Source organism: Sinocyclocheilus rhinocerous, unplaced genomic scaffold (genome assembly GCF_001515625.1).
Source record: "Sinocyclocheilus rhinocerous isolate Xijiao unplaced genomic scaffold, SAMN03320098_v1.1 scaffold142, whole genome shotgun sequence".
In the NCBI taxonomy this organism is placed as follows: Eukaryota; Metazoa; Chordata; class Actinopteri; order Cypriniformes; family Cyprinidae; genus Sinocyclocheilus; species Sinocyclocheilus rhinocerous.
The window spans coordinates 965,883-993,499 of record NW_015644380.1 but is presented as its reverse complement, the minus strand read 5'-3'; the positions used below and the strand labels follow the sequence as shown (position 1 = coordinate 993,499).

At 39.2% G+C, this 27,617-nt stretch overlaps 2 protein-coding genes across 4 annotated transcripts in view; one reads left to right on the top strand and one right to left on the bottom strand.

Annotated features, from left to right (window-relative positions):
* The first annotated feature begins 1,173 nt into the window (after window positions 1-1,173).
* On the top strand, window positions 1,174-15,114 carry LOC107758304 (cysteine/serine-rich nuclear protein 1-like). Of its 3 annotated transcripts, none has more exons than XM_016576017.1 (5): window positions 1,174-1,250; window positions 7,679-7,881; window positions 10,652-10,911; window positions 11,000-11,296; window positions 11,908-15,114. In XM_016576017.1, exons 2-5 carry the CDS (start codon window positions 7,698-7,700, stop codon window positions 12,880-12,882), a joined length of 1,716 nt encoding a protein of 571 aa, XP_016431503.1. In that variant the 5' UTR covers window positions 1,174-1,250; window positions 7,679-7,697; the 3' UTR covers window positions 12,883-15,114. The 3 variants fall into 3 exon arrangements, with proteins under 3 accessions (XP_016431503.1, XP_016431505.1, XP_016431504.1); XM_016576019.1 differs by lacking the exon at window positions 1,174-1,250 and adding an exon at window positions 1,568-2,091; XM_016576018.1 differs by lacking the exon at window positions 1,174-1,250 and adding an exon at window positions 3,643-5,017.
* A 3,738-nt stretch (window positions 15,115-18,852) lies between these two features.
* The window catches only part of LOC107758302 (solute carrier organic anion transporter family member 5A1-like), a 53,411-nt gene continuing 44,646 nt past the window's right edge, over window positions 18,853-27,617 (bottom strand). Inside the window, exons 5-10 of the mRNA XM_016576016.1 lie at window positions 27,223-27,421; window positions 22,990-23,149; window positions 22,249-22,490; window positions 19,785-19,849; window positions 19,043-19,479; window positions 18,853-18,897 (exon numbers count right to left, since the gene is read on the bottom strand). Coding sequence (XP_016431502.1) covers window positions 18,892-18,897; window positions 19,043-19,479; window positions 19,785-19,849; window positions 22,249-22,490; window positions 22,990-23,149; window positions 27,223-27,421 — 1,109 coding nt within the window. The 3' untranslated portion in view covers window positions 18,853-18,891. The remainder of the gene's footprint in view (window positions 18,898-19,042; window positions 19,480-19,784; window positions 19,850-22,248; window positions 22,491-22,989; window positions 23,150-27,222; window positions 27,422-27,617) is intronic.

Sequence of the window (27,617 nt, the reverse complement as noted above, 5' to 3'; positions counted from 1 at the left end):
CATGTAACAGTAATGCCTTTCTTTGGAAGCACACTGTGTTTCTGTTTCTCTCTTTAACAGATTTTGTCAGCTGAAGACCACAGTGACACAGCAAGAGTCAACCAATCTCTTTAACGCTAACAGATATTAGTGGTTTTGCTGGCGGGAGTTGAGTAGAGAAGTGACAAAGTACCAAAAGGCAGACTATCTACAGTAGAAATGCTTGAACAGTGTCTAAAAGCATGTAGGCGACAGTCAAGTTTATCAGGAACAGACTATCTAAAAAAAAAAGATAAGTAAACACCTATTAGCAACATGAACACAGAAGTACTCATGTAAACAGCAACATTAGCTATATACGTGCTCGAGTAGTGATTTGAGCACAGCTTAGTCTAACAGTTTGATTTGCAACAACAGCAGATCTGTGATTCTCAGCATGCCATCAGACCTGCCTATTTGTTTTGGGCTGGAGAATGATAATGCTCTTTACGGGACCCCTGTTCCCTCTGTTCCCTCTAAGCTGCGCTCGCGTGCAAAAAATAGTTGGGAAAGCCATTTGCGAAAGCGAAATGCTCAGGATGCTCAGGTAAACCGCTATAGAGTTGATATCTCTATAGAGTTAGAACCGGTGAATGCGGTTTACAGGTTTCTAGAAACCGAATACTTCAGTGGTTGCGGACGAAATAGCTCAAATCGAGAGCCAACGCAAACGCAATGACATGTGAAATAAAACATCATCATGTATTAAAGAAGAGTGGCTTGATTAAGTGCTGGAAATAGTGGATGATGGGCACAGAACGGTAACAAAACTCAGAGACATTTACAGTCACACACAGGTGTATTGTGCAAACTGTACTTCATGGGACGTTTAGATAGCTATAGAAGAATTCAATTTCACGTTTTTTAAAAATATATTTAACTTACAGATCTCAGTTTAAATGCTTCAGTTTGTTTTGATATATTATGTTAGGCCTATATTATAAACCTAATAAATAATTGACCTTGTTTTTTAATGGAGTCTCTTATGCTCATCAAGGATGTATTTATTTGATCGAAAATACAGAAAAAAAACATTTTAACTTTTTATTTATCAAAGAATCCTGAAAAAATATCACAGGTCCCCAAAAAATATTAAGCAGCACAACTGTTTCCAAGATTGATTATAAATCAGCATATTAGAATGATTTGTGAAGGATTCGTATCACTTGGATTATTACCGCTTCTTCTTTTTCCCTATTGTGATATACTAATGCTGATCGGACACGTTATTGGTGAGTAGCGGAGGTTCGCGCTGTTTAACGCTGCACTTGTAATGTGTCTAATCGGCAAACCTCGGTTCTGGAGTCCAGCCAGATAGTTTCAGTGTTCTTTTGTCGGCCAGTGTAAACAGATAAAATGTGTTGTGTAACTATTTCAAATAGCGAAGGTAAAGCGAATGATACTGTTGTAAGCTGCTGTGACATAGAAGAAGAAAAAACTAACTAAAGTTTACATTATTTACCATTATTGCCTTTTTAATGTAGCCTATACACTCGTGTATACATTTGGTTTCACTAATAAACTCTTAAACGATGTATTATTTAAACGCAGATGCTTAAGTGTATCGTGTAGTAAATATAAGCGTCTTCTCTGTCAAACAGTCGCTGGGTTTGATTAAAAGATCATTCTCATCAGCAGCTGTTGGCGGTTCTGATCGGATCCATTGGCAGGATTCCAGCATAGTGGACCCTATGTGTGTGTATCCGATAAGCCGTAATTGCTGGTTTGGATGTGTGTATGTGTCGAGTGCATTCCTCGTTCACGTTCATAGTGCTGGTGTGTCTTCTGAAGCGCGAGCGACTCCTTAAGGTGCCAGACCGCATCATTTCAACAGTGTGCCTGCAGATCTGCGCTCAGCCTCACAAGCACTTCCAGTCCTCGGTGACGTCACCGCGGGTGCCTGAGAGGCTGAATGCGGGTCTGAGGCTCATCACGAGAGGCGACTTAACAATTGACACTTTGTGCACGGCGTGATTGGAATAAGTGAAAATGTAACCTGATGTGCTCATCCACACTCGTTTGTTAATTGCTGTTGAGTTCGTGAAATACATATTCACTGGATTCTTTTGTGAGGTAATTCCCAGTCCCTGCCTGTAAGCAGATTGAAATCGAATGTTTGAGAGTGGAAGTTATTGCATTCACTTATGAGCTTGTATGTAAACTTTAGTTCAAGCGTTTCGGTATATTGTCAAAATACCAGCTCGCAGCGCTTGTTATTATGATCTTCTTCGCGTACTCGTGTACGTTTTGAAAGTTTATGTTGTGGTTTATGTCCATAGACTGCTTCCATGTGAGCGAGCGCAGATTCGTCTCTCGCGCGAGTCGAGCGACCTCACTTGGATTGTTTGTGGGAATAATTAATATTGCCTGTCGAATTTTGCTTACTTACTCCACCTACATGCTCAACCTTAGTAAGTCTTTTATTGTGTTTCATGTCTTTTAAAATGTGTTTGTCTCTCAAGGTGCACTGGTCAGAAGTGGCAGTGTTTTCTATAAAACGACAGTGTTGTTTTGAATTGGAGTGCACGTTAAACTTATCAAATAGGACCCATAAAAGATAAACATTATTTTGTTTACGTAGTTGTGGGTTAATGAGGTGTGAATTTGCACGTGTGTCATGGTCATTGAAATCAGCCCTTACTAGTGAATCAGTCAACTGGTTTAAGTGACATGTCTGGGTAGTTTCCTTCCCTCTTTTCTTAAGAGTCTTCACATGTCTCATTTAAACCAGCCATACCTTTTAAATGAGATGATGTCAACATCATTAGTGTACATCACAACTTCATCTTTTTGTTAAGCTCCCACCCTCAGACTGGGTGTTGTTCCTATTTGGGATAGTTCAGTGTGTGGTATTTGTGCAGTTGTATTGGGGGAGGTTGAGTTCCTGATGTCTCTAAAACAGAGAAGCAGAGGGATCCCATCTGTTTTGTCACTCTAGCATTCCTCCCAGCTTGTGAGTGCCCCAGACATGAGCTGCTGACCCCTGAGCTCCCCCACCATAGTCTCACACTCTCACACACACATACACACACACACACACACACACACTCACTCACTCACTCTCACTCCCTTGGGAGTCTTAAGAGACTGGTAAAGATGGCTAGTTGTCTTTGCCACCATTAAGTTAGTCAGAACAAACTCATGATGATGACTTCTCGAGGAAGCTACACTTTGCGCACTGTTGGAAGTTTGCATTTCGGATATTGATGCAAATTGTTCCATGTGTGATGGAAATATCTCCTTTCAGTTTAGGCAGTTTCTTGAGTGATCATATTTTCCACTCGTTGACTTAAAATGTGAGGAACGATTCACTCAAAACGGTGAAATAACTTTCATAGGGTGTTTTAAGATGTATATTATTTTTTATACCTCTGAAAGTGTAAGTAAAAGGTTTTCAATCTTTCAGTTGCCTCAGACCCCCAAATATGATCATCCTAATATGATTGATCCTAAAATTAAGGCCACAATTCTTTCTGTAAAGGTTTTTTTCTTCTACTTACTATAGTACTCTACTGTTAGATGTATTATTTAAATAATTTAAAAACATTTTTTTTATTTCAATAATTTCATATATTTATTTTAGTTTAATTTATTCTTCTTCTTCTTCTTATTATTATTATTTATGTTTTCCCCAGTTTAAAAACCACTTGAAAACCAATTAAGTCAGAATTGTCTTTTGTGGTTAGTTAGATACTAAATTTCACTTTGGATATCAGTAAAGTAAACTTTTGTACTCTTATAAATCTTTGTCTGTGTATTTCAAATTTGGAAATGCACACTATGATGAAGAGAGTCCATACAGCTGTTCTTGAGAGGCCTGTGAGACAAGTGTTCATCTCCACCCTAATAATGTAATCTTTGATGACTCGTGACGCCCCATTAGGTGTTTTTATAGATGTTTCTGTCTGAGGTGGTTCCTCTTGGGCAATAGTGGTCTGGACTATACAGACACATCTGGGATAGATAGACTATTACAGAATGTGTCGCCGTTGCCAGGGGAGAATTCCTGTGGGCTGGAGACATTGCATTATTTATTTGTTTAAAGTTCTCGCCGGCTACCCTCCTCCAACATCAGTGCGCGCTCCTATTTGGGATGAATGTGTACTCTGCATGGGTTGAGGTTCAGGAACAGAATGTCTCTGGCATAGTTGAACATCTAGAGTGATGATCGGCACAACACATGACTCCCCCTGACTGCAGTTCTTAAGGGCTGACCAGCAGGGGGAGAGTTTCTTTCACTCTGGTGGAGTTGTGGAATCTGGATTTAATTCCATTTATCTCGCAAGGGTTTTTACACCATATTTCGCAGCCTGTTATCATAGTCACACTTTTTAGAGGTACACGCTGCTGATTATCTTCAGGATGGAAGCCGTGAGCTGGAGGGGCAAAGTCAACCAGATAATAAGATAAGGCATAAGATCAGGTCGGGATTCCACTGTTTGCAGACAGGCTGCTCAATGTTTTTTATGCTTTTTGGAAGCAGGACAGCGACAGCGGGGGAGTTCAAGAAGTTTATGCTACACTAAACTGCAATGAGCCTGCCGACAACGGATAAAGATCCGGTTTCAGCAGTCTGCTTCTTTTGTGGCCATTCTCGCTTTCTGCTCGTGATTTATTTCCACCTTTCTTAGTGACAACAGCATTGAGAATACCTCATCAGTGCACTGCCTTTATTGGAATGGCAGCCCTGCATTATTTATGCTCCTGTGCGAACGTTTCACCTGCTCGGAGCTTCTGGGATACTTCGCCGGTGACAGCTCCTGCCTGGATGTGAAATCCAGACGTGCTCTATTGTGGATTTATGTGTGTTTTGACTGCTCATTTTTATTTGTGAGATTCTCGCTCGTATATCTAGTCGCCGCTGATGTTGGAGCGCAAGAGGACAAGCTCCAGATTGACCTCCAGCTGAGCCCCCTGCATCCCCTCTCTCTTGTTCCTGGGATTGGCTTGTCGTCATTGTTTCTGCCCGTTAAGCAAGATGAACAAATCAGTGTGTCAGGTAGGCTGCAGTCAAGAGACAATGACCCACTTCTAACACCCAGGTTTCGCACACTCTCTCTTCCCCCTCTGTGCCATCCTCCCCCTCTCCTCACTGTCCAGAGTCCTTAATTAAAACTCCTCTGCTTGGTAGGCATGCATATCGTCCTCAGGGATTGTCTCCTTTTCTCGTTTAAATGAGTAGTTGTGATGTTTGTTGAATGTGAAGGTAAACTCTGTCAAGAACGAGCACCAGATACCATTTGCAGGTGGTTTCTTGTACAAAGCATGAGTGGATTGTGTCTAGAAACGTGACGGTGGGAGAAGGCAAAAGGCAATTTACTAGTCAAATGAGCAGATGAGGGTGAATTCTTCATTGTTTGCAGTCTTCTCCACATGTGTGGCGAAAGTCAAGTGTCAAGGTCTCTCTCGTCATCTTGCCGTTTGCATAAAAAGATGTTCCTGCTGAGGTCTGTGGGCTTGTCTGTGCAAAAAGCTACTTGTTTTCAATCAAGACGTAGCATGTAAGGGTTCACGCTCCCTGTGCTGGCTCTGTCCACATGCAAATGAGGACAGATCTGGACACATACTGTTTGCAATAAAAATTGATTATGTCCTTCGCCTCTACTGCTGTTTTCAGGCAAGTCAGTTGATTGCTGTGTCATTTGTCCGTTTAAAACCCATGTCTGATTATAACAAACTATTGCATAACGTTCCAACTATATTTCCTCTTGTCAGGGTTTGAGGATTGTTTGCTTTCGGCTGATGTTGCACGAGCAGATAAGTTTGACTCGTGGAAGATATTGTCAGGTTCAGACGAAGATAAAGACTCACCTTGTGCTTTTTGGCAGTGATATTAAGCAGCCGGGGAGACACTGCTGAATGTGCAGACAGCACAGACGTCCCCTCGGTGTCTGGCACATTTGTGACTGCAACACTAATGTGTGAAATACACATGCACAGAGATAGAAGTTCTGCTCGTAAACAAAGCAACCTGTGGGAATAGAAAGTCTACATACTCGTGTCTGAAGATCAGGGATGAACAGATATTAAGTTCCTGTTATGTCCAATAATGAAAAATCACCAGTATTAAAATTCTACACTATTTAGCTTTGTGTAAATTAAAAGTAAAACATTTAAAACTAAAAGTATTATTTAAAAATGCTACAATTGAATTCAGACATCACAACATTATAATGTGTAAAAAAAAAATATATATATATATATTTTGTAGTTTTCTAGGTATAGCATTTTTTTAAACAACATTGTTCTGTATTGTTACGCAAATGCATTATTGACTAACACTGATAAGTACATTAATTAGAGTGGTCAATTTGAACTCCAACTTTTTAAATACAGTGACACCAAAAAGTATTAGTACACATACGCTTTGATAATGTAAAATTAAGTGCCAAGGGTTGATTATTAGACAAATAGCAGACTACTATTGAGTCATATTGTGTTAGTCACACTCTGTATGGCAGGGATGATTCAGTGCCATTTGGCTCTTTATTTTATTTTGTCGATGACACACCATAGACCAAAATCATGAGCTATATAATCTGCCAGTCACGACCGTCTGTCACTTTTTCTTTGAAGTGGCTGTCTTGCTGGGATCAATCCTTGTTCTAAAACACTTATTTACTACTTATTATCACTTAGGCTTCTGGGGAAAAAATGCCTTTTCTTAGTCCAGTTAGCATAGGATATAATTCTAGTACTGACTAATGACTAGCTGTCACATCTTAAGTTTTTATTTTTTTCTGTTCACTTCAAGCAGCAGTGAAAACTCATCTTTCAAACCCTTTCCTTTTTTTCCTTCTTTCCCTCCTTCCTTCCTTCCTTACGTCCATTCTGCCTGTTTCAGCATGAACGTATCTGAGCTGTGGAGTGCAGTGAGAGGCCTGAGGTGAACTAGCTGACTGGGGTTTATCTCAGGGCAGAGAAACAAACGAGTCCACAGCTGCCAGTATCAAATGATGGTTTTGTGTAAACGCCACTGTGCTGCACCGGCTCTGACCCTTAAAAGCTGCTGGGCACCGGCTAGACTCTTCCTGCAAATGATTGATTGCTTTTATTGCCCAATAAGCAACCTCTCCACAGGAGCAGCGACAAATGCAGTCTGGGCTTACATAAACCTGTTTACTGTGCCAAGCTGTACACACATTTACTACAGAGTCTCATAAAATGCATTTAGTAGCTGTGTAAAGCGTAATTGCCCCTACCGGCTTTAGGATGTGTTTTTTTGAGAGGGGTAACCTAAATTTACCCTCCACACTAATTTGGCTATGTAATCAACCCCCATCCTAATCAATGTATTTGTCTAAGCAATTGGATTTAGAAGTGGGTGAAGGGTCTGGTAATTGTTGACTTGCAGCAGCAGGACGTGATTGATTGCTTACTGTTTTCCTCGCCGCTCAGAGGCGGCATAAAGCGTTATCCGCTGCTTGTCAGCTGCTCATAGCCTGTATTTAAAAACCTCACTGGACATTTAGCTGCTATGAGGACAATAAAAGTTTTACATTGGCCGATAACATCTAAGCACTGCTTGCAATATCGATGCCATTTCCATAGCAAAACAAATTAGCTGATGGTCAAAGGCAGATTGCATGAAAGTGCAACTTTCATTTTTGCCCCTTTAACACTCTTGTAATGCTTTTCTGTCTTTGCTTGTTTCCCACAGATCACCAAACGCTAGCGCCATGAGCGGGGTTCTCAAAAGGAAGTATGAGGAGGTGGAGGAGGACCCGTGTTACTCTTCCTCCTCCCCTTCCTCTCTCTCCTCCTCTGCCTACTCGGAGTGGGACTCGGATGGGGAGAGCTGCTACTCTGACACCCTGGATTCAACCCCCAGCAACCCCAGCTCCCAAGCAACATCCTTAAACAGTGAGTTTCCCCCCTTGAACTACTCATTTATTCTCTGATTAAGGTTGAGAAGTGGTTCTTTTTTTAATGGAATAGTTCACCCAAAAATGAAAATTAGTTGAAAATTTACTCGCGCTTAGCCCATCCAAGATGCAGAGGAGTTTGTTTATTCATCGTAACAGATTTCGAGAAATTTAGCATTACATCACTTGCTCACAAATGGATCCTCTGCAGTGGATGGGTGCCGTCAGAATGAGAGTCCAAACAGCTGATAAAAACATCACAATAATCCACAAGCGATCGACACAACTCCAGTCAATAAGTCTTGTGATGTGAAAAGCTGTGTGTTTGTAAGAAACTCATGACTCCCATTGACTCTCATTTTGACGGCACCCATTCATAGTGGCTGCAGTGTGTCACGTAACAAGCATGCGTCGCCATGAAAATAATAAGGCAATACATTCTAAAATAACGGTCACCTAAAAAAACTCACGCTGGGGGGTCAGTTAGAATATTTTAAATTTACGCGTGAAAGGGTTAAGGTGGAATCGTCAAACTCCTATTCCCATTGTTATTTCTCATGCATAAGGTCTGCAAGGCTTATCTCAACCTTGTGTTCTACCTGATAAGGTGTTATTGAGATGCAGGAGGGTGCAAGATTAATTGCATGGATGCAACTAATTACACAGGATGTTTTGATGCATGCCCCATTCACGAGGTCACCTCCTCCAGGCCCTTTATCCAGGTTGTTGGGGTGAGTCAGGGAATGGATAGCAAAGAGTTGTGAGTTTCCCAGGATGGCAGGGCAGGGATCCAGCGAGCGTGCCATGTGACAGAGACAGAATGAACGCAGAGCTTTGTCTGAGCACCGGGCATGAACCCAGCACAGGTGCTGAGAAATGCAGAGGGGCGTGGAGCAGGAAGGCAAGGATGAAGAGAAGAGGAAGGGAAACGATACCGCTGTCTGCTTGTGTTTATGAAACAAAGTCAGAATGGAGCATTGTTAGGGTAGATGGCATATTTAATTTGATGAGAATGGGGTGGGGGTGGAGCCATGAGTGACAGACATACTACCATTCAAATGTTTGTGGTCAGTAAGTGTTTTTTATGCTTAATTTTTTTGTGGAAGCATACTACTTTTTTCTTTTGAGGAGTCTTTGATATTAGAAAATAATAATAGAAAGTTCAAAAGAACAGCATTTTAAATAAAAAAATATAAGTCTTTGTAACATGAATGTCTTTCGTGTCCCTTTAGATCAATTTAATGCATCCTTGCTGAATAAAAGTAATTATTTCTTAAAATATCTTATTGACACAAACTTTTGAACAGTAGTGTACAGTCTGTTCAGTAGCTTGCACTTGTCTAATATTCACAAACCATGTTTTCTGGAGCTTTTGGATGTCTTTTCAGTGTTGCATAATGAAGTACAAAAGTACAAACCACTGAACACGCTGTTTGTGTGTCCCTCAATGCCTCGTTTTCATTGACTTAAAATAAAACATGCCTCAACCCTGACTAACATCCACAGAGCATAAATTTTTGAGCATATTAGATGGATAAAGTCACCAGAATCACCAGCCTTATTGCATAACTGAGATGTCACTGAGAAGTCAGTGCTTGTTTACTCTTAATTCTTAAAATCACCAATAATACATAAAGCTGCTCTGTTCTTCAAACAATAACATGGTGTTGAATTTCTGAGATGGTCCAGTCCATATATGAGGGCATATGAGAGCATTTGTGATTTCCATCAGACATCATTTTTTTCATTAGATGAGCAAAACGTATTTGCACAAGCTTAGGAAAACGTGCGAGGATGAGTTCCCACCATTGCAAGTCTAATATAAACCAGCTGTAGGGACAGTGAGAGCCATCTCCTTCATTCCCTTCAGATAACAATCGGTGAGCTGGTGGCCCCAAGGGAGAATGTGCTTCTCTTTCACAGAGGCTAACAATTCGACATAGTATTCCAGCACAGAGGACAAGGAATTTACGAGTGAAAAAATATGGTTTTCTTTTTTCAAGAAGAAAATTCCTCCCTTTGAGATGGTTTAGCCATCTGATTCAGTAAATGCAGATTTTTGGCTGGTTGTAGGAATAATTTTCAAGGAAAGTGCGGACAGATGGTCCGTCTCATATAAAGATGGGGTTTATGTTATTAAATAGCCCTCACCACTTCCAAAAACCTCAAACTTCCAGATCATCCAGCCGCTGGGTTGTGATTTTGGATGCTTTACTCTCCCGGCACACTTCAGTGCCAAGGGGAAATTCCTGGGTGGATTGTTTGTCAGACACTAGTGAAGAGGAATGCAGTTGTCTTCGCATATGACTGGATCAGACCGAAAACTATTAGCTGAACTATTTGCACATCTGTTCTGATGTTGAGTGGTGGAATATTGTGTTTGTAGTGTGACTGAATGCTTGTAGCACTGAGCTGATTTGCTGTGTGTAGCCTGCCATCTAGTGGTGATTTAGTGCACATGCAACAACAATGTTAATGTGATCTTGATGTTTACCTAAGAGACTCACCCACTCCAAGTCTTCCCATTAGGCTTGGCACACTTCCTACTCAAATACTCCCCAATGAGATACTAGGAACAGGACTTTTTTTTCCACCACTCTCTTTTCTCTCTTTCAGACATGTGCTCTTAATTTTCCATTAAGAAATTCCAAGCATGAATTTCCATGAATGTATTCGCCCGCTGTTTTCCACTTAATGTTTTCTTTTCGAGTCCACCACAAGCCTGAACATCTTATATTTATCCTCTCATTCTTTCTCTCTTTCCTCAGCCACATCTATCCTGAAGAAGGCCAAGCGCACACGGCGAGGCAACGTGCAGTTTGACCAGGTTACGGTCTTCTTCTTTCCTCGCTGTCAGGGCTTCACCAGCGTGCCAAGCCGGGGAGGTTGCACCCTTGGCATGGTGCAGAGGCACAGCGCCCAGCACTTCTACACGTTAGCGGAGTTTGCCATAGCACAGCGCCACCTACGGCGAGAGAAAATCATAAACCGATTGAGGGAGGAGAAACTGGAAGCTCTGAAGCTGAAGGTATTCTTGAGTTAAATTTTCTCAAATTGTTGTCAGACATGAGAGGTTTTAAAGTTGTAGTCATGTAAATATCTTTTTCCTGTGGTAGTTTACCAAAAATGGTACCCAAGAGTCAGAAGAGGCTGACAGGTTGACTATCGATGACATCCCAGAGGATGAAATCGACCTCAGCGGAGTAAACTTGGATGACGGCTCTTTCCTGCATCCCTACCCCTCTAAGAGAAGATACGCAATCCTCAAAGCCGCTGGCGTGAAGAAAATCGATAAAGATGAGAAGCATCAACTGCATGAGTTGCGTGCATCGAGAGAAGACTGCGGATGCGACTGCCAGGGCTTCTGTGAGCCAGAGAGCTGCAGCTGTAGTTTGGCTGGGATCAAATGTCAGGTGAGTGATTCAGTCATGACAGACTTCCTTTAGAACAAGCCATCCCAAGGTTATGGGTAATATTTACAGATTTCATTCCTGTAGCTCAAACTGTAGAAAATGGTGCCAGCAACATTACATTTATTCAGTAAGGATGCATTAAATTGATCAAAAGTGACAGTGAAGACATATTTGAAGAATCACGTGACACTGAAGACTGGAGTAATGGCTGCTGAAAATTCACAGGAATAAATTACATTTTAATATATATTAAAACATATATTTTTATCAAATAAACGCAGCCTTAGTGAGCATAAGACTTCTTTCAAAAACATTAAAAAATTACCAATCCCAAACTTTAAAAAAAGTAGTGTTTTATATTTTAATTTTAAGAAATGTAAAAAACAAAAATATTTTTTACATTTTTATTTCTATCAAATATTCCTTCAATTTAAATCTTAAAGTAAAATCAATTTAAGTACTTAATTACGTATTTCTTTTAAAAGTATATTATATTTATAAAAGTAAAATAGTTTGAAATGCCATATATAATTGTATTTTGATATAGATTGTATATTGCATTTTATATATACTTTCTTCATACATTAATGCACTGTGTATTGACTTCACAGATGGACCATTCATCCTTCCCATGTGGCTGCACTAAAGATGGCTGTGGGAACACAGAAGGCCGCATCGAGTTCAACTCCAGCCGAGTTCAGACCCACTACATCCACACTATCATGAAGCTAGAGCTAGAGAAGCGTTTGGAGGAGCACACGCCAGAGAATGAGACGCCCTCTGAAGATCAGCCAGACTGCAGTTCCCCAAGCCACCCAGCAGAGAGCAGCACCACGCCAGACAGACCAACGTTTCATTTCAACTCGGAGCTAGTAGCTGCGGGAGAGAACAGCTGTAGCAGCGACATGACCGATTCGTCTAGTTCTTCAGGCCAGAGCGAGGATTTAGAATCCACGGAAAATGCTCAGAGCGAGCAGTCGCCGCTAGACGTCGACGAAAACGGACTTACGAGAATCCTAAGCTTTAGCGACACAGACAATGAGGACTGTTCTGTCAGGGAGCGCAACAACAACAACAACAACAACAACAACAATAACAACTGCGACTACCAGCTGAAAAAGAGCGAGTTAATGGGCTACGGCATCTTTAGCACGACAGACAACACGACGGACAACAGCCGCACGGCCATGTCTGAGCTCTTAGACGAGAACGCTAATCAAGGTAACGCCCTATTCCACAGCACCTTCGTCCCCCACACACCCTCGCCCTCCATCGATCACTCGGCCAGCTACATGGACCTGAGCCTGTCATCCGAATCAGACCTGGAGTTCTTAGACAGCTTTCCTTGTCTTGGACCGAGCTCGTTGTACAACTCCTTAAAGGAGTACGAACACATGGACACCTTCTTTCAGTTCCAGTTGCCTACTTACCCCAGCCTTCCGCAGGCCGCCGACCCAGGCACGTGTCTCCTGGAGTCTCTGATCGGCTTGTCGGATTCTGTCCCAGAACCTCCGGCCACCTTCACAGACAATCAAATGCTAGAAGACGCCATGAAGCTGTCAGTGATGGAGTCTGTAAAAGTCTAATGGGGGCTCCTGTAGGATCACTGTACAAATGAACTAGGGGATTGTAAATGAATGCTATACGTTTTGTTTTTCTTTACTTTATGAATGGAGACCCTCCATCCCAGGATATCAATACTTGCATTATCTGCCTTTAAGATGTTAGCAGAGCATTAAGTTATTATAACAATCTTTATTATCATTATTGCCATTGCTGTGGCAGCTAACATTTCAGTTCAAAAACAAGTCTGGCCGACTGATTTTTGAATATTTGTACATATGGCCAGGAAGGTGAAGAACTTCTCACCCACATTGGAGGTATTATCAACATTTACCATTATTATTATCATTATTGCTATTATAAGGTTATTTATATAAATTCAGAAGGTGCACCAGTGAGAGTCATAATGCTGATTATGTATCTCAGGGACTTTTTCTAGCTTTCAGAAGCAATGCATTTTGACCATCGCTGTTATTTGGTGTTTTTTTCAGAGAATTTTCACCAAAACAAACAGCATTTAAACGACCCCTTTTGGAGGGGTCTCTTTTTGGACTTGAGATGGTGGTCTGTACTTTTTTTTTTGCAAAGCTAGAGGAAGACTCCTGTTCCACAAAACGGCTCCTTGGGATTTTCGAATGGTACACAAATCCCCCAGAGGCTCCTCAGTTAGCACTTTATCTGTGATAAAAATGAACCAATCAGAGCGCAGATGGGTCAGTGTCACGTCGGCCCCGTCGCCTCTGAATCTAAGATTGTTTTCATGCCATTTTATGGTGTTGGATCATCAGCACAAGGTGGAGAAAAGTGAACGTTTTCCTTTTAATTTATTCTACACGCCGCAGATATCTCATAATGTAACCATGATATCTGTCGACCATTATTTCGAATGGCTTTTATTTATTCTTACCAAGTTATTTATTTTTTTTCTCCGAATGCCAGCTGAATATTATCTGAGCCACACTGTGCTCGGGAGAAGTGGAAATAATGCAGCTTGTTCACGTTTCTCACCTACATTAACCTGTGTGAAGCACATCTTTATGTTTCAGCTGTGGAGGAAGGGGCACCAACTGCAAAGTATTTAATAATCTATTCTATTACTATGAAGTAACACTTTTGGTTAAGTTATTTCACGTTTAGCATTTCAGCATTAGAACTTAATTTATTCATGGTTTGGGCAATAAAGAGAAAGGTGTGTTTAACAAAAGAAAAGATTAGTCTTTGTGCCTGTTAACACGAGGAGCCGCTGTTTCCTGTCTAATGAACGAGATGATGCTGTATAACATACCTATTGATTAAAAATCAGATTCCGATGACATTGCCTATGATATAGAGAATTAACATTTTGTACTTTGTAGATTTGAGAGAATTCTAATCTGTTTATTGACAAATTATTTTATTAAGAAATGAAATCCACATTGTTCTTCAAATATTGAAACATTTGTAATATATTAATAGAGCTAAATCTATGCTTGAAAAATGTATTCTGGCCAGGCATAAAGTGGGGGTTTACTTACGATGTAACTACCTAAACAAATTTACCAAGCTCAATTTGATTGTACTCTTACTAGTTGGGTGAACACAACTGACAATGTGAATTGTGGGTATAAATTTAGTAGTTTCAAAAACGTTTTGTTGATAAAAACCTGCATATATTATGCAACGTGTATCATATTATGCAAATTTGTTTTGCCCATATAGTTTCCACTTCACAGTGAAGACATTTAAGTTTGTATGTTTCTGAATGAGTTTTGAGGAAATGAATTGATGTACATATCTGTCCATCCAGACTTCTGCTGTCGGCGCAGAACTATTTGACCCGATAGGAGCATTTGCATGCAAGACCCATTCATTTGTCTCAGTACTACATGCGTTTAGAGCAAAAACTGCACAATCAGAAATGTATTTGCTTTATTTTTGCCTTCACGTGCTGTTCTTGAAGCTAATAGCTTCATTCATTTGAGTCCAGCTTATTATTCCCTTGTAAAGATGTATCACCTCATCGCGATGAAATTGAAATGATTTGTATTTATTAGTCACGATTGATGTATGTTTTGAGCTCTGATGCTTTTCAAAGTGTTTCTTACTTCTGCCTTTTTTGTTGTATATATTTTCCGCTTCAATGAAACTGAAGACAAAACCAAGCAGTTATTTCATATTATATATTTTCACGCTTAACAGTTTAAAGCTGTTCATTTCATTCAAGTCATTTGACAGTAGTTTGTCCCTTCAAAATAAAAGTCAAGCTTTTTCTTATAGCTGCTATTGTTTGTGTTGTTCTTTTGTGTATGTGATTACGTGGGTGATGATAAAAGATTTCATACTTTGTTTTTGCAGTTTGTAAATCAAAAATACGACCATTAATATTCTATATATATTTTAATTATAGAAAGTTGCCTTAAAGGCCAGTCTTTTAATTTTTTTTCTTTGTCTTTGAATTTGATTGCAAAGATTTTTTTCAATCAATCAATCAATCAATCAACCTGCTTTAAAGACATACAACTATGCAACTCTGATATTTCTCATCATTAAAAATGTGAAAAAAACGATTCCTTATAAAATATATGAAAATTGTAAAAACATAAAATATAAAAAATGTAATGCCACTGGAGTCCGAAGAATGAAACCGTTGTTTTTAATGACATGAATTCAAGGTATTTGAAAACAACTTCACACATGATACATTGATGTCTCCTTTGCCGCTTCTTTCTAAATTCTTTTATTTCAATAAATACGTCAAAATATTGAAGAACCAAGACAGAATTAAATGTCTAGATGAATAGTTCACATGAGGGAGTTCAGGACATCTCGTATCCATGAGTACTGATGATAGACAATTACAGCTAGCCTTTACACTGATCTGAAATCAGCCCTGCTGATAGTGAAAAACACCAACGCATTCATTTGACTTCAAATGTGAGATGATCTTTTAAAAGGAATAACTTTTGCTATCTTTCTCATTTAGATGCAAATGAGTCTATTGACTAAATGGGCACAAAATAAAAATTGTTCACTTAAAAAACAAACAAAAACAAAAAAACCCCAAAACATTTTGCCCATTTTTTGTTGTTGTCACGTAGCATAAAAAAACAACAGGGTACTCGGGGAGTATATACAATTAAAATACAATTTTAAAAACCCTGCTCTTTAGGGCTTCTGTAGTTTTTGCATTTGTTTTTTCTTTCCATTAACATGTTCATGTTGAAATTCATTTTTACTTTGTCTATTTCAAGATCCTTTATTGGTATTTTAGACTGTCTTGCAGCCACTACATGAACGATTTCATCAGATTGATTTTGAGCAGCTCACATTGTAGGCCAAACTAATGGGGTGCTCCTGATTATTGTAAAGAAGTCAGACTTTCACCACTGATCACCTTATAGTTCACAAACATGGAAAAAGCCATTTCAAATTCACAGAAGGGCTTGATTTCACATCTTACACCCCAATTTTTAAATGTCACATTCTAATACTGAAGTCAGCACCTGAAATACCTCTTCAACATGATATTTTATGAAAAACACTGACACTAAGAGGTCTGGAAAGAGTATGCACTCATTTTGTGGTTTTGAAATTGTGATCATAATACAGCACAGCTTACAAAATCATTTTAAATTGGAGATATGTAAAAGAATGGAATTAATAAAGCATGGTCTCCATTTTTTTTTTCATTGACTAAGCTGGGTTTTGTTTGCATGCTAAGCACTAACATCATGTTAGTCCCTCATTAATCATAACTGAACCAAATAATACCTATGTAAATGACTGCACATGGCTAAAAACTTCTCCATGACTTCTGTATGTGTATTGATCAAAAGTAACTGCCAAACTAGCTTTATAAACCCATCACAGAGTACTGAAAATCTGAGGTTTGCATATTATTAGGCAGAAGTTTAATAATATATAGTTGGTGCATAAGAATAGAGCCAGTGCTTGAGGATCTGCCGGTAGCCGAAGCACATGCTCATATACAGTATGTCAACAGCTCCCAAACCAAAGTGGAGAATGCATTCTCATTCAGCTATGGCTTTACCAATGCTATCGCTAAAGCTGCTCAGATATGCTCAGGCATTTGGACACGGCAGCAGCATGAGCGGTCGACTGATTTGAATCTGGGTTTGAATCGCTGTGTTCACACTACACATACGATTTGGTTTTCAAATCTGACTTTTGTGATCAAACCGGTGATGAAATCTATATTGGGTGGATCTACATTGGTTGCTATAGTAATGATGATGTCAGCACGACGCCAAGAGACTGTATAATTCATAGCTGTTCACACAAAGGACGATAACTATAAAGTTTTAATAAATTCTACTTCTATGAAAATAGGAAAGTCACACCACAACGGTTAACTACACAGAGAAACAATATCATTGAAATCTCTTTCAGAATGATCTGTTTTACATTATATAAACATCGGCAGCCAATCAAAATCCACCCGACTTTAAATAGCATGAATGTTTAAAGTGGCACATGACAAAACTGCAGTGCGCACTTATAATAAACAGAACATTTTCGTTCGTTGGTGTGGACACCAATATTGTTCTAGTTATCTTTATAGTTATCGTTCTTGGTGTGAATGTGCCTTAAGAGTGGAAAGGGAGGATGAAAATTTAAAAGTTTAGCCTCGGCTCATATCTATCATGATATCTCTTAAGCTTTTGACCAAATGAGACATTTAGGAATTCATACTTTGTCCAAAATCACTGACTTGATCACTAATGCACTAGAGTCACATACTTCACTATACACTCTTTAAAATAAAGGATCTGAAAAGGGGTTTTCGCAGTGATGCCACTGAAGATCAATTTTGGGTTCCCAAAAGAACCTTTCATTGAACAGTTCTTAAAAGAACCATTTCTTTTCCTATTGTGAAGGACATTTTAATAATCTAAAGAACCTTTTGCCACTTTGAAAAAACATTTTGTGCAATGGAAAGGTCAATGGATGTTAAAGGTTCTTCTTGAAACCATATGCCAATGAAGATTTTTTTTAGAGTGTATATAAGGAAAGAGTGAGAAAAATGGACAAATGCAGTTTGTCATTCCATATCTGATCTTACCATTCATGCTGAGAAAGAAAAAAACAGATTTCAATCAGATTTTAAACCAGATATTAATGTGGTTTGGATTGGGTTTTTAAACTTCAGGTTTCATGTGTTTTTTTGCTGTTCACACTTACAAAAAAACAAAACCGGTTTGAATACGGATTCGCCAAAAAATCCATCAAATTGATCTGACCAAAGCCTGACTTCTTCGAGACCTGATACTAGACCACTGAACAAAACACCCGCAGTATGCATCAAAACACATATGGCCATTTGAGAGTCAATCACTGGACAGGCAGAATGATTATGAAGATGAAGAATGAGAAGACAAGGCTTCGAAGTCCTTCTCCAAATGCATTTGAGCAGTCCACTCAGTGCTCAGCCTGTTAGCAAGCAGACCTCACTGCTGATGGGGCAATCTGAGGCACTGAATTTACATACAGCACTATGTGACCCATCTGGAGGAGGCTCCTTGAATACCACCCAAATCACACTGACGATAACCAAACCCTCCAAACTAACAAGAAGCGAGTTGATAACACCATTCTTCACAGACCTGTTTATAAAAACCATGTGAGATGTTTTGCTGTTGGGAATACTGTTGTTAATGATAATAGAGTAGAAAGCATCTGCCTGGAGGCTGTAATGCGGTACTGCGTTGCATAGTACTGATATCCTTTTGTGCTTGTGGAACTTTCATCTTTGATATAATAGTCTTGGAATCCAAGATTGGATACAGAGAAATGTCCTCTCCGTTCCTCATTTAGCACCATGACATGTCTTCCATTCGCTTTGACAGCAAATACTTCATGATTTTTACACAACCTGTATTTGCTGCGAGTTTGTACTGGTGACACTGAGATCTGTGAGCGCAGCAAGCCCCTGAAAGCCACGCGGAGGCAAAACAGGCATACGCACTGTCTTATCATGGAGGAGGACACCCGACAGGAAGGCACGTGGAGGCAGATGTCAGGGCGCACGTTCCTTAAATGTGCATTTCCTGCAGCGAGCGGGCAGGTGGGGTTATTGCTTTGAGGGCATTTCCAGGGCAGCTCTGGCTGCAGTGTCCGCGGTTGAGCGGGGGCTGGTCAGGGGGCTCGGGACGGGGTGAGGAGCGGGGGCAGGGTTCCTCAAATGTGCATTTCCTGCAGCGAGCGGGCAGGTGGGGTTATTGCTTTGAGGGCATTTCCGGGGCAGCTCTGGCTGCAGTGTCCGCGGTTGAGCGGGGGCTGGTCAGGGGGCTCGGGACGGGGTGTGAAAACGGGGCAGGAGCAGGTACGAGCGTGGCTCTTGTGACCTCCCACGTGACAGATGAGCTCGCTGACGGTGCCCAGAGGAGGCAGATGCCGCTGCCAGCGCTCCAGACGATCCTCTTCGTATTTAATTGAGTACCAGGTGAGGAATATGAACACAAAGCCCACAAACTTGAGGCTGGCGGCCAGGCCAAAGTACACGAAGCGGAAGGAAGTGACATCATACTCCCAGCAAGAGCCGTGAACACCGCAGTCCTGCTGCCAGAGCATGCAGGTGGTGTCAATCACCGCACCAAAGTAGATTGGTGTGGGAATGTAGGCTGCAGATATGGAAGAAGAGAATTTTGGTAAAGGGAAGTTTTGATTATTAATTTGCAATGGATTTTCCCTTGTGGAGTCACTTTATGGCTCTGCAAGCTTTAGATTTTATGCTGCATTTGTTCCTTCATCTTATCTAACTCAAATGTATAATGCTTTGCACTGAGCTGTAGTTTATGTTTAAGAACACAAGGTGGTGCAATATGAAAACTTCTGCTGCAGTGATAAACAAGACTGATGGATTTCATACCAAAATTTGTTTTTAAAGCTTTGCATTCCTCCAGTAAATAAAGCATTTGTGACTTACCCAGAGTTCTTAGCAACACAAACTGCATTCCTAAAGCAAACGGTCGTTCTTGCTCTTCTACTGACCTGCAAAAGAAAATGACTTTATTGTATTGTTTAATACCATCTACTACTAGTCAGTTTGATATATTTTTTAAAGAAATTAATTATTTTTAGTCAGAAAGAATGCACTTATTTGATCAAACATGACATGAAAGACATATATAAGGTTACAGTAGTGTTCTATTTCAAATAAATGCTGTTTTTTTAAGCTTTCTATGCATCAAATAATCCTGAAAAAAATTGTGCTTTCACACTTGGTTCGATTGCTTGGTCCGAACACGAGTTCGATTGCTCCCCCCTCCCCCTGCCCCCGCTGGACTGTGTTCACACAGGGGCACGGGAAGATGTTTTCGGTTGGGGGTGCTGTGTGTTAGGGATGGGCGATACCCCTTATTTTGTTTTCGATACGATACCGATACTTTTCAAGGCAGTATCGTCGATATCGATACCGATTCGATACTTCTGCACTAAACTTTTAAATTATGAAATTTATTAAATTATTAAATTACTAAGAGTAAAATGGGTAATGAAAACCACTTAACTTTATGTTTAAAACGCATTTTAACCCGTTTAATCCCAAATTTTTCCCAGACATGAAAATATCCAAATGATGTGTCATTAGTAACCCTTTGAAATAATCAATAATTTTTTTTTTTTTTTTTGGAAAAGTGTGTGAAAAATGTTATTTTATGGTCAGTCACAATTGTAACCGGTGGGATAATGTGTATACTGAATTAACACATTTCTGCAGTCTTAAAAATTGTTATATATCTTAGCCCAGCTATTTTAAACTGTTTGATCACATTCTAGGGTTACTATTATGCATAAAAAAACCTTATACAACATTGATAGGAATACTGAGATCAAATACAAAAAAATACAACCATCAACGTATTTCAAAATTGTTACTTTTTTGTAACATATATCATCACATTTTTATATTAGTGCTACCAGTATTACAACATTAATATTCTAACTTATTTGTAACATTTGAACTTTTGATTTAGTGCAATATTTTGTACTGCCATTAGGGACTGCCAGTGAATGGCTGTTGCATGCATAAAATGCAACCTTTTTATTCTGACAGTGTATGATTTCTATTAACATTACAGAATAGAACATGATCAATATTATCTTTCAACGTTCAATTTAAATAATTGTAATTGCACAAACTATGTAGGCTACAATTTCAATTTGTTTATTGTGAAATAACTCAAACATTTATGTTTTTTTTTCTGCGGACTCGGGTACGGTTCGCGGGTGCGCACCCGAGTTCGGAAGACAGCGTTCACATCATCCAAACGTACCGAAATCTGATGTCAATCGAACCCGGGTGCGCACCAAAAGTGCTAGTGTGAAAGCACCCTCAGTTTCCACAAAACAATTAAGCTGGTGTTTTCAACATTGAAAATTAGAAATGTTAATATTCAATTTTAAAATATATTAAAATAGAAAAGTTATTTTCATTTTGAATAATATTTCTAAATATTCAAAATTATCAAATAAATGCAGCCTTGCGAAAGAAGGCGTAACTTTTATTTTCGCTGTAGTATTGTTTTTGCCGTTGTTGCTGTGTGTTTCGTTGTGAAAGTGAAACTACTTTGTTTGGTCTTCCAAAAGAGGACACGACTAGAAATCAGTGGTTAAGTTGTATTTACAACACTGTTCCAGAACAGTTCAACCCAAATATTCAGATGTGTGCAGCGCATTTTATGGAGGACTGTTTCCTGATCCTGTGAGAGTAGACTACAATGCCAGCTGTTCTGACTCACAGACTGTAAGTAAGTTTTCATATTTAAAGGATTTGCCACTGATGATTGAAACGCGAGTTTTGGGCAGTGTAGAGTAGGGCTTGTTGTTTGTCATTTCTCCGATCACAAATGCAGACATGGTTTTATGTTTACGCGGCGCGATGCAACGCGTAAAAAGACAGTATAAGTCATTATAATCCATAATTATGTCCTCACTGGATGCAACAAATGCCTAGTTTATAATGGGTATTAATGTTTTTGTCTTGTCGCTCCGGCCGGGACACAGCATCACAGTATGGCAAGGGGCGTAACATTTCCGTCACACGCTTGAGGTATTCGGCCAATCACAACGCACTGGATAGCTGGCCAATCAGAGCACACCTCGCTTTTCAGACCGATGAGCTTAAAATCGACGCGTTTCAAAAAGGCGGGGGATAGAGGAGAAACAGTATGTGGAAAGTAATGTTTTTTGAACCTTAAACCGCATAAACAAATTTCATTACACCAAATACACAAAATAATGTTCTTTTTAGCAACATCATATGACCCCTTTAAAAAGTCTTACTAATTCCAAATGTTTAAAGTGCACTAATGATGTCTGATTTTAATGAAGAAAAAATGCACCTTTAAAGTCATCATGAAAGATCAGAAATATTAGTTACCGTTTCCTACCTGAGAGTGACAATAATGGCGGAGGGCTGTGCGCAAGCTGTGATGAGTGTAACGATGAAGAGGAAGATGAGGAAGGGGATGAGTGTGTTGCAGGTGCGATCACACTTCCCTGACACAGCAAATCCATTCTCGTTCAGGTAGGTCTTCACTATGACCAGTTGCAGCTGGTTGCCTTGGCCGCTGGTGGGTGGTGTGATGACCTGCCTGCTCTGCACGCATGCACAGTCTGTGTAGTTTCTGATCTGCATTAAAAATGCACATGAACATTACCACAGATATGCAAAAATTCAAAAGACATTGTTGGAATGCAATTCTGTGATTATGCAAAATATTCATATCAAATTACATTTATTTATTTAATAAAAACTATAATAATAATACATTTATAATTAACAATAATCAGGGATCCAAAGTTTATGCATTAAATTTATGCTCTGACTCAAAAGTGACCAGACATGCTGACACCAACTAGCTTTCAGACCTGCTTTTTTGTATTGATTGATTTTTTCAATGATAAAAAGGACACTGTATCAGTGACCCAGACGAACAGGCAAAGATAGTGAGATGAGATGTTTACATGTAAATAGATGTAGCTGGAATGAAAGAACCTGTACAGAACATCCGACTAGATGATTAAGATTTAATATCAATGTTTGGTGTTGGGGATGTCTTGAACTGAAATGATCTGTGCTGTCCTAAAAAATCTGGAGCATCTCCAGAAAGACATGCAGTGTGGCTCACCCCGGTGCTGCCATTGCCAACAGTGCTGCATCCCGCCAGGCAGGGGTTGAAATATGTGATGCCATCTGAGCCACAAACAGGAGCGTACTCGTTGATCCGACAGCCACAATTCACATTACAGCCTCCCGTCAGGTTTCTGTGGGTCAGAGTGAGTGTCGGCCTGAAGAAAAACAGAAACAGAGGGGGAAGAGGGTTAGAATAAAAGGCATCACATCAGCTGCTGTAGGCAATGTTTGGAATACTCTAAAATACATTAAATATGACCTGCCATATAACACTGAAAAAGGTGTTCTGAGAAATCACACTTGTCTATGTGACAACCCTAGACTATAGGCTCTGTATTCATGCATTAGCTAAAGAGAGAACTCATTAGCCAATAAGAAAATTTACGAATTGCAATATAAATCATATATTTGATAATACATATATATCACATTTGCAATTAATGAATGAATGAATTATAAAATATATTTACTTTATTATTTTTCTAATTTTAGAATTTGGATTATTTTATGACAAACAACATATAACGTTACGGAGTCAAATGGATTTGCAAATATACACATATACTTTCGATTCTAAATAAGTAAACAGAAATATATTTCAGGATAGTGATTATTATATGGTGAACATGTTACGGTGTCAAATGGAAGTACATACATGTATAAATAAATAAAATATGTGATCTCAGACCTTGAACTGTTATGTATGGACTATACAGTGGGTATAGAAAAGAATCACCCCCTTTAAAATAATCACATTTTGTTGCTTTGCAGCCTGAAAAGTATTTGTTTTATCCAGCCTGTATTTACTCAGTGCAACTTATAACATCCAAGTGAAAGACATAACACTAACATGTCAGAAAAATAAAAAATACAAAAATAAAAACCAGAAAGGATCAGTTATTTTAATGCTGTGAGAATGGCAGGCAAATTCAAACAGTGCTCTTTCCCACATAAAACACAGAGCAATCAGCAACAGCTCTGGTTGACTTTACATTATCCTCTCAGATCTACAGCAGAATGAGGGGATGAATCACGGCATTACACAGCCAGCAAGATGGACGGAAACAGCAGCGATCGGAATCCAGTCTTTAAACACTGAATGAGACAGACCCTTCTGCTATAAAACTACACACCATAATAGTCATCTCTCATTCTTATAGGACATAAAGGGATAACATGGTGCTTTGGTTTGTCATTTTGAAGTTTAGCAGCTCACATCCTAGTTCCCTTTTACAACCTCCCGTTGTTTCAGGCTGCAAAGCAGCAAAATGTGATTATTGTAAAGGGGAGTGATTCTTTTCTATACCCACTGTATGTAGACAAATTAGTCTTTAAGCTTCAGTTAACAGAAGCTGTTTTCTCGTCAAGGTCACCCGAGCTGAAACAGCTGTGGTTAGTAAATGAATAAATAATAAATAAGAGCTTCTGAATGTGCATGCGTGTCTCCTTTAACTATAAAGAATAATGTTATAGGACATAAAGGATGAGAAAGGCTAACCTTGAGAAACGTAGTGGAAAGAAACAGTTTGGACGGATGTGAAATGTAAGCATTTACTCATTACTTTGAGCACAAATGCATTGTATTTCTACATCTGTTGAAAGGGCCTCACACTTTTGTGCTATGCCTTCCACAAACATGCTGTCTCGCTGGTCAGGACCGTGCAAACTCCCCTACTGCAGACTTCAGCACAAGAAACTTGTTATATCACTCAATGGAGCCTTGTAAGGTGGACGACAGGAAATGAACAATGGACCTCACAGAGCAGGAATGTCAAACACACGGCTCATGGGTCACAGACTGTGAAAGAGCCCAAACCAGGAAAAAATAAGAAATAAAAATGAAACTATTTCTGTCCTTTTTTTATATCACATATTCAATATTGTACATACTGTACACTATATTTGTATATTGTATATTTGTATATTACTGTAAAGTTGGACAATTACATAAATTAATGGACAAAAGTGTGTGTGTGTGTGTGTGTGTGTGTATATACAGTATGTTACATATGTTTTTAATAGGCCCAGTTTTTTTATTTTTTTATTTAGTTAATTTTTGGTTTCAGATAAAGTTTAAAAAGAAGTCTGTATGTGTGTGTGCGTGTGTGTATATATCTATATCTATCTATCTATCTATCTATCTATCTATGTTACATAATTGTTTTTTTTTTCTTAATCTTTAATTTTAATATATTTTTTTTTTGTTTCAGGTGGCTTAACATGGTTAAAGCAATCCAGCCAAGAGCAATGAGTGGTTACTAATTTCACATAAATATACAATTTTAAGGCCTGAACTATGCATTAATTGAGCATGCTTTCTCAATAGGTATAGTACATTTAAGAAGGTCGTGTAGGATTAGCTAGAGTTGCAAGCAAACAACCACAAAATCGATCACATACTGACTCATCAAAATGTATTTTCAGACCATACGTGCAGACATATGTAAGGGCATTGAAATGCGCCATGATGCAAGAAACAGCCGTTGTACCTGCTGTTCAACATATGCTTCTTACTTCATTTGTACTTGTAATATTTAAGTGTTTATACAACTCTAGTACAATTGAAACCACAAAACGTAAATAGGATACCTAAATCTGTGCAGTATACATCAAATCCTACACTGAAAGGTTTTAATGCCTGTGTATTTCACTTACCCTGTGGTATAAGGGATATTGATCCCACCCAGGTTTATGCTCTCACAGCCCACGATGAAGAGTGTGGAGAAGCACAGAAGAGACACCCCGCTGCAGATCATGGCCAGCTTGGCGGACTCACGAGCTCCAAGCTTGAGTTTCTTTATGATGTAGCCACCCAGTACAATGCCCACCCCTGCACTGGGCACGATAATGACCCCTAAATGAAAAAAAGGAATGAGATCAGTCACAATACTCATCCAGAAAGCCACTTATCACAAAAAACATCAGACTTGAATGAAAAAGTCAACAAATGTGTAACCAAGAGCACATCAACATGTCCCTGGTTGACCCTAAATAATAAATAAGAGCTTCTGAATGTGCATGCGTGTCTCCTTTAACTATAAAGAATAATGTTATAGGACATAAAGGATGAGAAAGGCTAACCTTGAGAAACGTAGTGGAAAGAAACAGTTTGGACGGATGTGAAATGTAAGCATTTACTCATTACTTTGAGCACAAATGCATTGTATTTCTACATCTGTTGAAAGGGCCTCACACTTTTGTGCTATGCCTTCCACAAACATGCTGTCTCGCTGGTCAGGACCGTGCAAACTCCCCTACTGCAGACTTCAGCACAAGAAACTTGTTATATCACTCAATGGAGCCTTGTAAGGTGGACGACAGGAAATGAACAATGGACCTCACAGAGCAGGAATGTCAAACACACGGCTCATGGGTCACAGACTGTGAAAGAGCCCAAACCAGGAAAAAATAAGAAATAAAAATGAAACTATTTCTGTCCTTTTTTTATATCACATATTCAATATTGTACATACTGTACACTATATTTGTATATTGTATATTTGTATATTACTGTAAAGTTGGACAATTACATAAATTAATGGACAAAAGTGTGTGTGTGTGTGTATATACAGTATGTTACATATGTTTTTAATAGGCCCAGTTTTTTTATTTTTTTATTTAGTTAATTTTTGGTTTCAGATAAAGTTTAAAAAGAAGTCTGTATGTGTGTGTGCGTGTGTGTATATATCTATATCTATCTATCTATCTATCTATCTATCTATGTTACATAATTGTTTTTTTTTTCTTAATCTTTAATTTTAATATATTTTTTTTTTGTTTCAGGTGGCTTAACATGGTTAAAGCAATCCAGCCAAGAGCAATGAGTGGTTACTAATTTCACATAAATATACAATTTTAAGGCCTGAACTATGCATTAATTGAGCATGCTTTCTCAATAGGTATAGTACATTTAAGAAGGTCGTGTAGGATTAGCTAGAGTTGCAAGCAAACAACCACAAAATCGATCACATACTGACTCATCAAAATGTATTTTCAGACCATACGTGCAGACATATGTAAGGGCATTGAAATGCGCCATGATGCAAGAAACAGCCGTTGTACCTGCTGTTCAACATATGCTTCTTACTTCATTTGTACTTGTAATATTTAAGTGTTTATACAACTCTAGTACAATTGAAACCACAAAACGTAAATAGGATACCTAAATCTGTGCAGTATACATCAAATCCTACACTGAAAGGTTTTAATGCCTGTGTATTTCACTTACCCTGTGGTATAAGGGATATTGATCCCACCCAGGTTTATGCTCTCACAGCCCACGATGAAGAGTGTGGAGAAGCACAGAAGAGACACCCCGCTGCAGATCATGGCCAGCTTGGCGGACTCACGAGCTCCAAGCTTGAGTTTCTTTATGATGTAGCCACCCAGTACAATGCCAACCCCTGCACTGGGCACGATAATGACCCCTAAATGAAAAAAAGGAATGAGATCAGTCACAATACTCATCCAGAAAGCCACTTATCACAAAAAACATCAGACTTGAATGAAAAAGTCAACAAATGTGTAACCAAGAGCACATCAACATGTCCCTGGTTGACCCTCAACCATATATGTATATGGTTGAGGATATGTATATGGTTGAGGGTCACACACACACACACA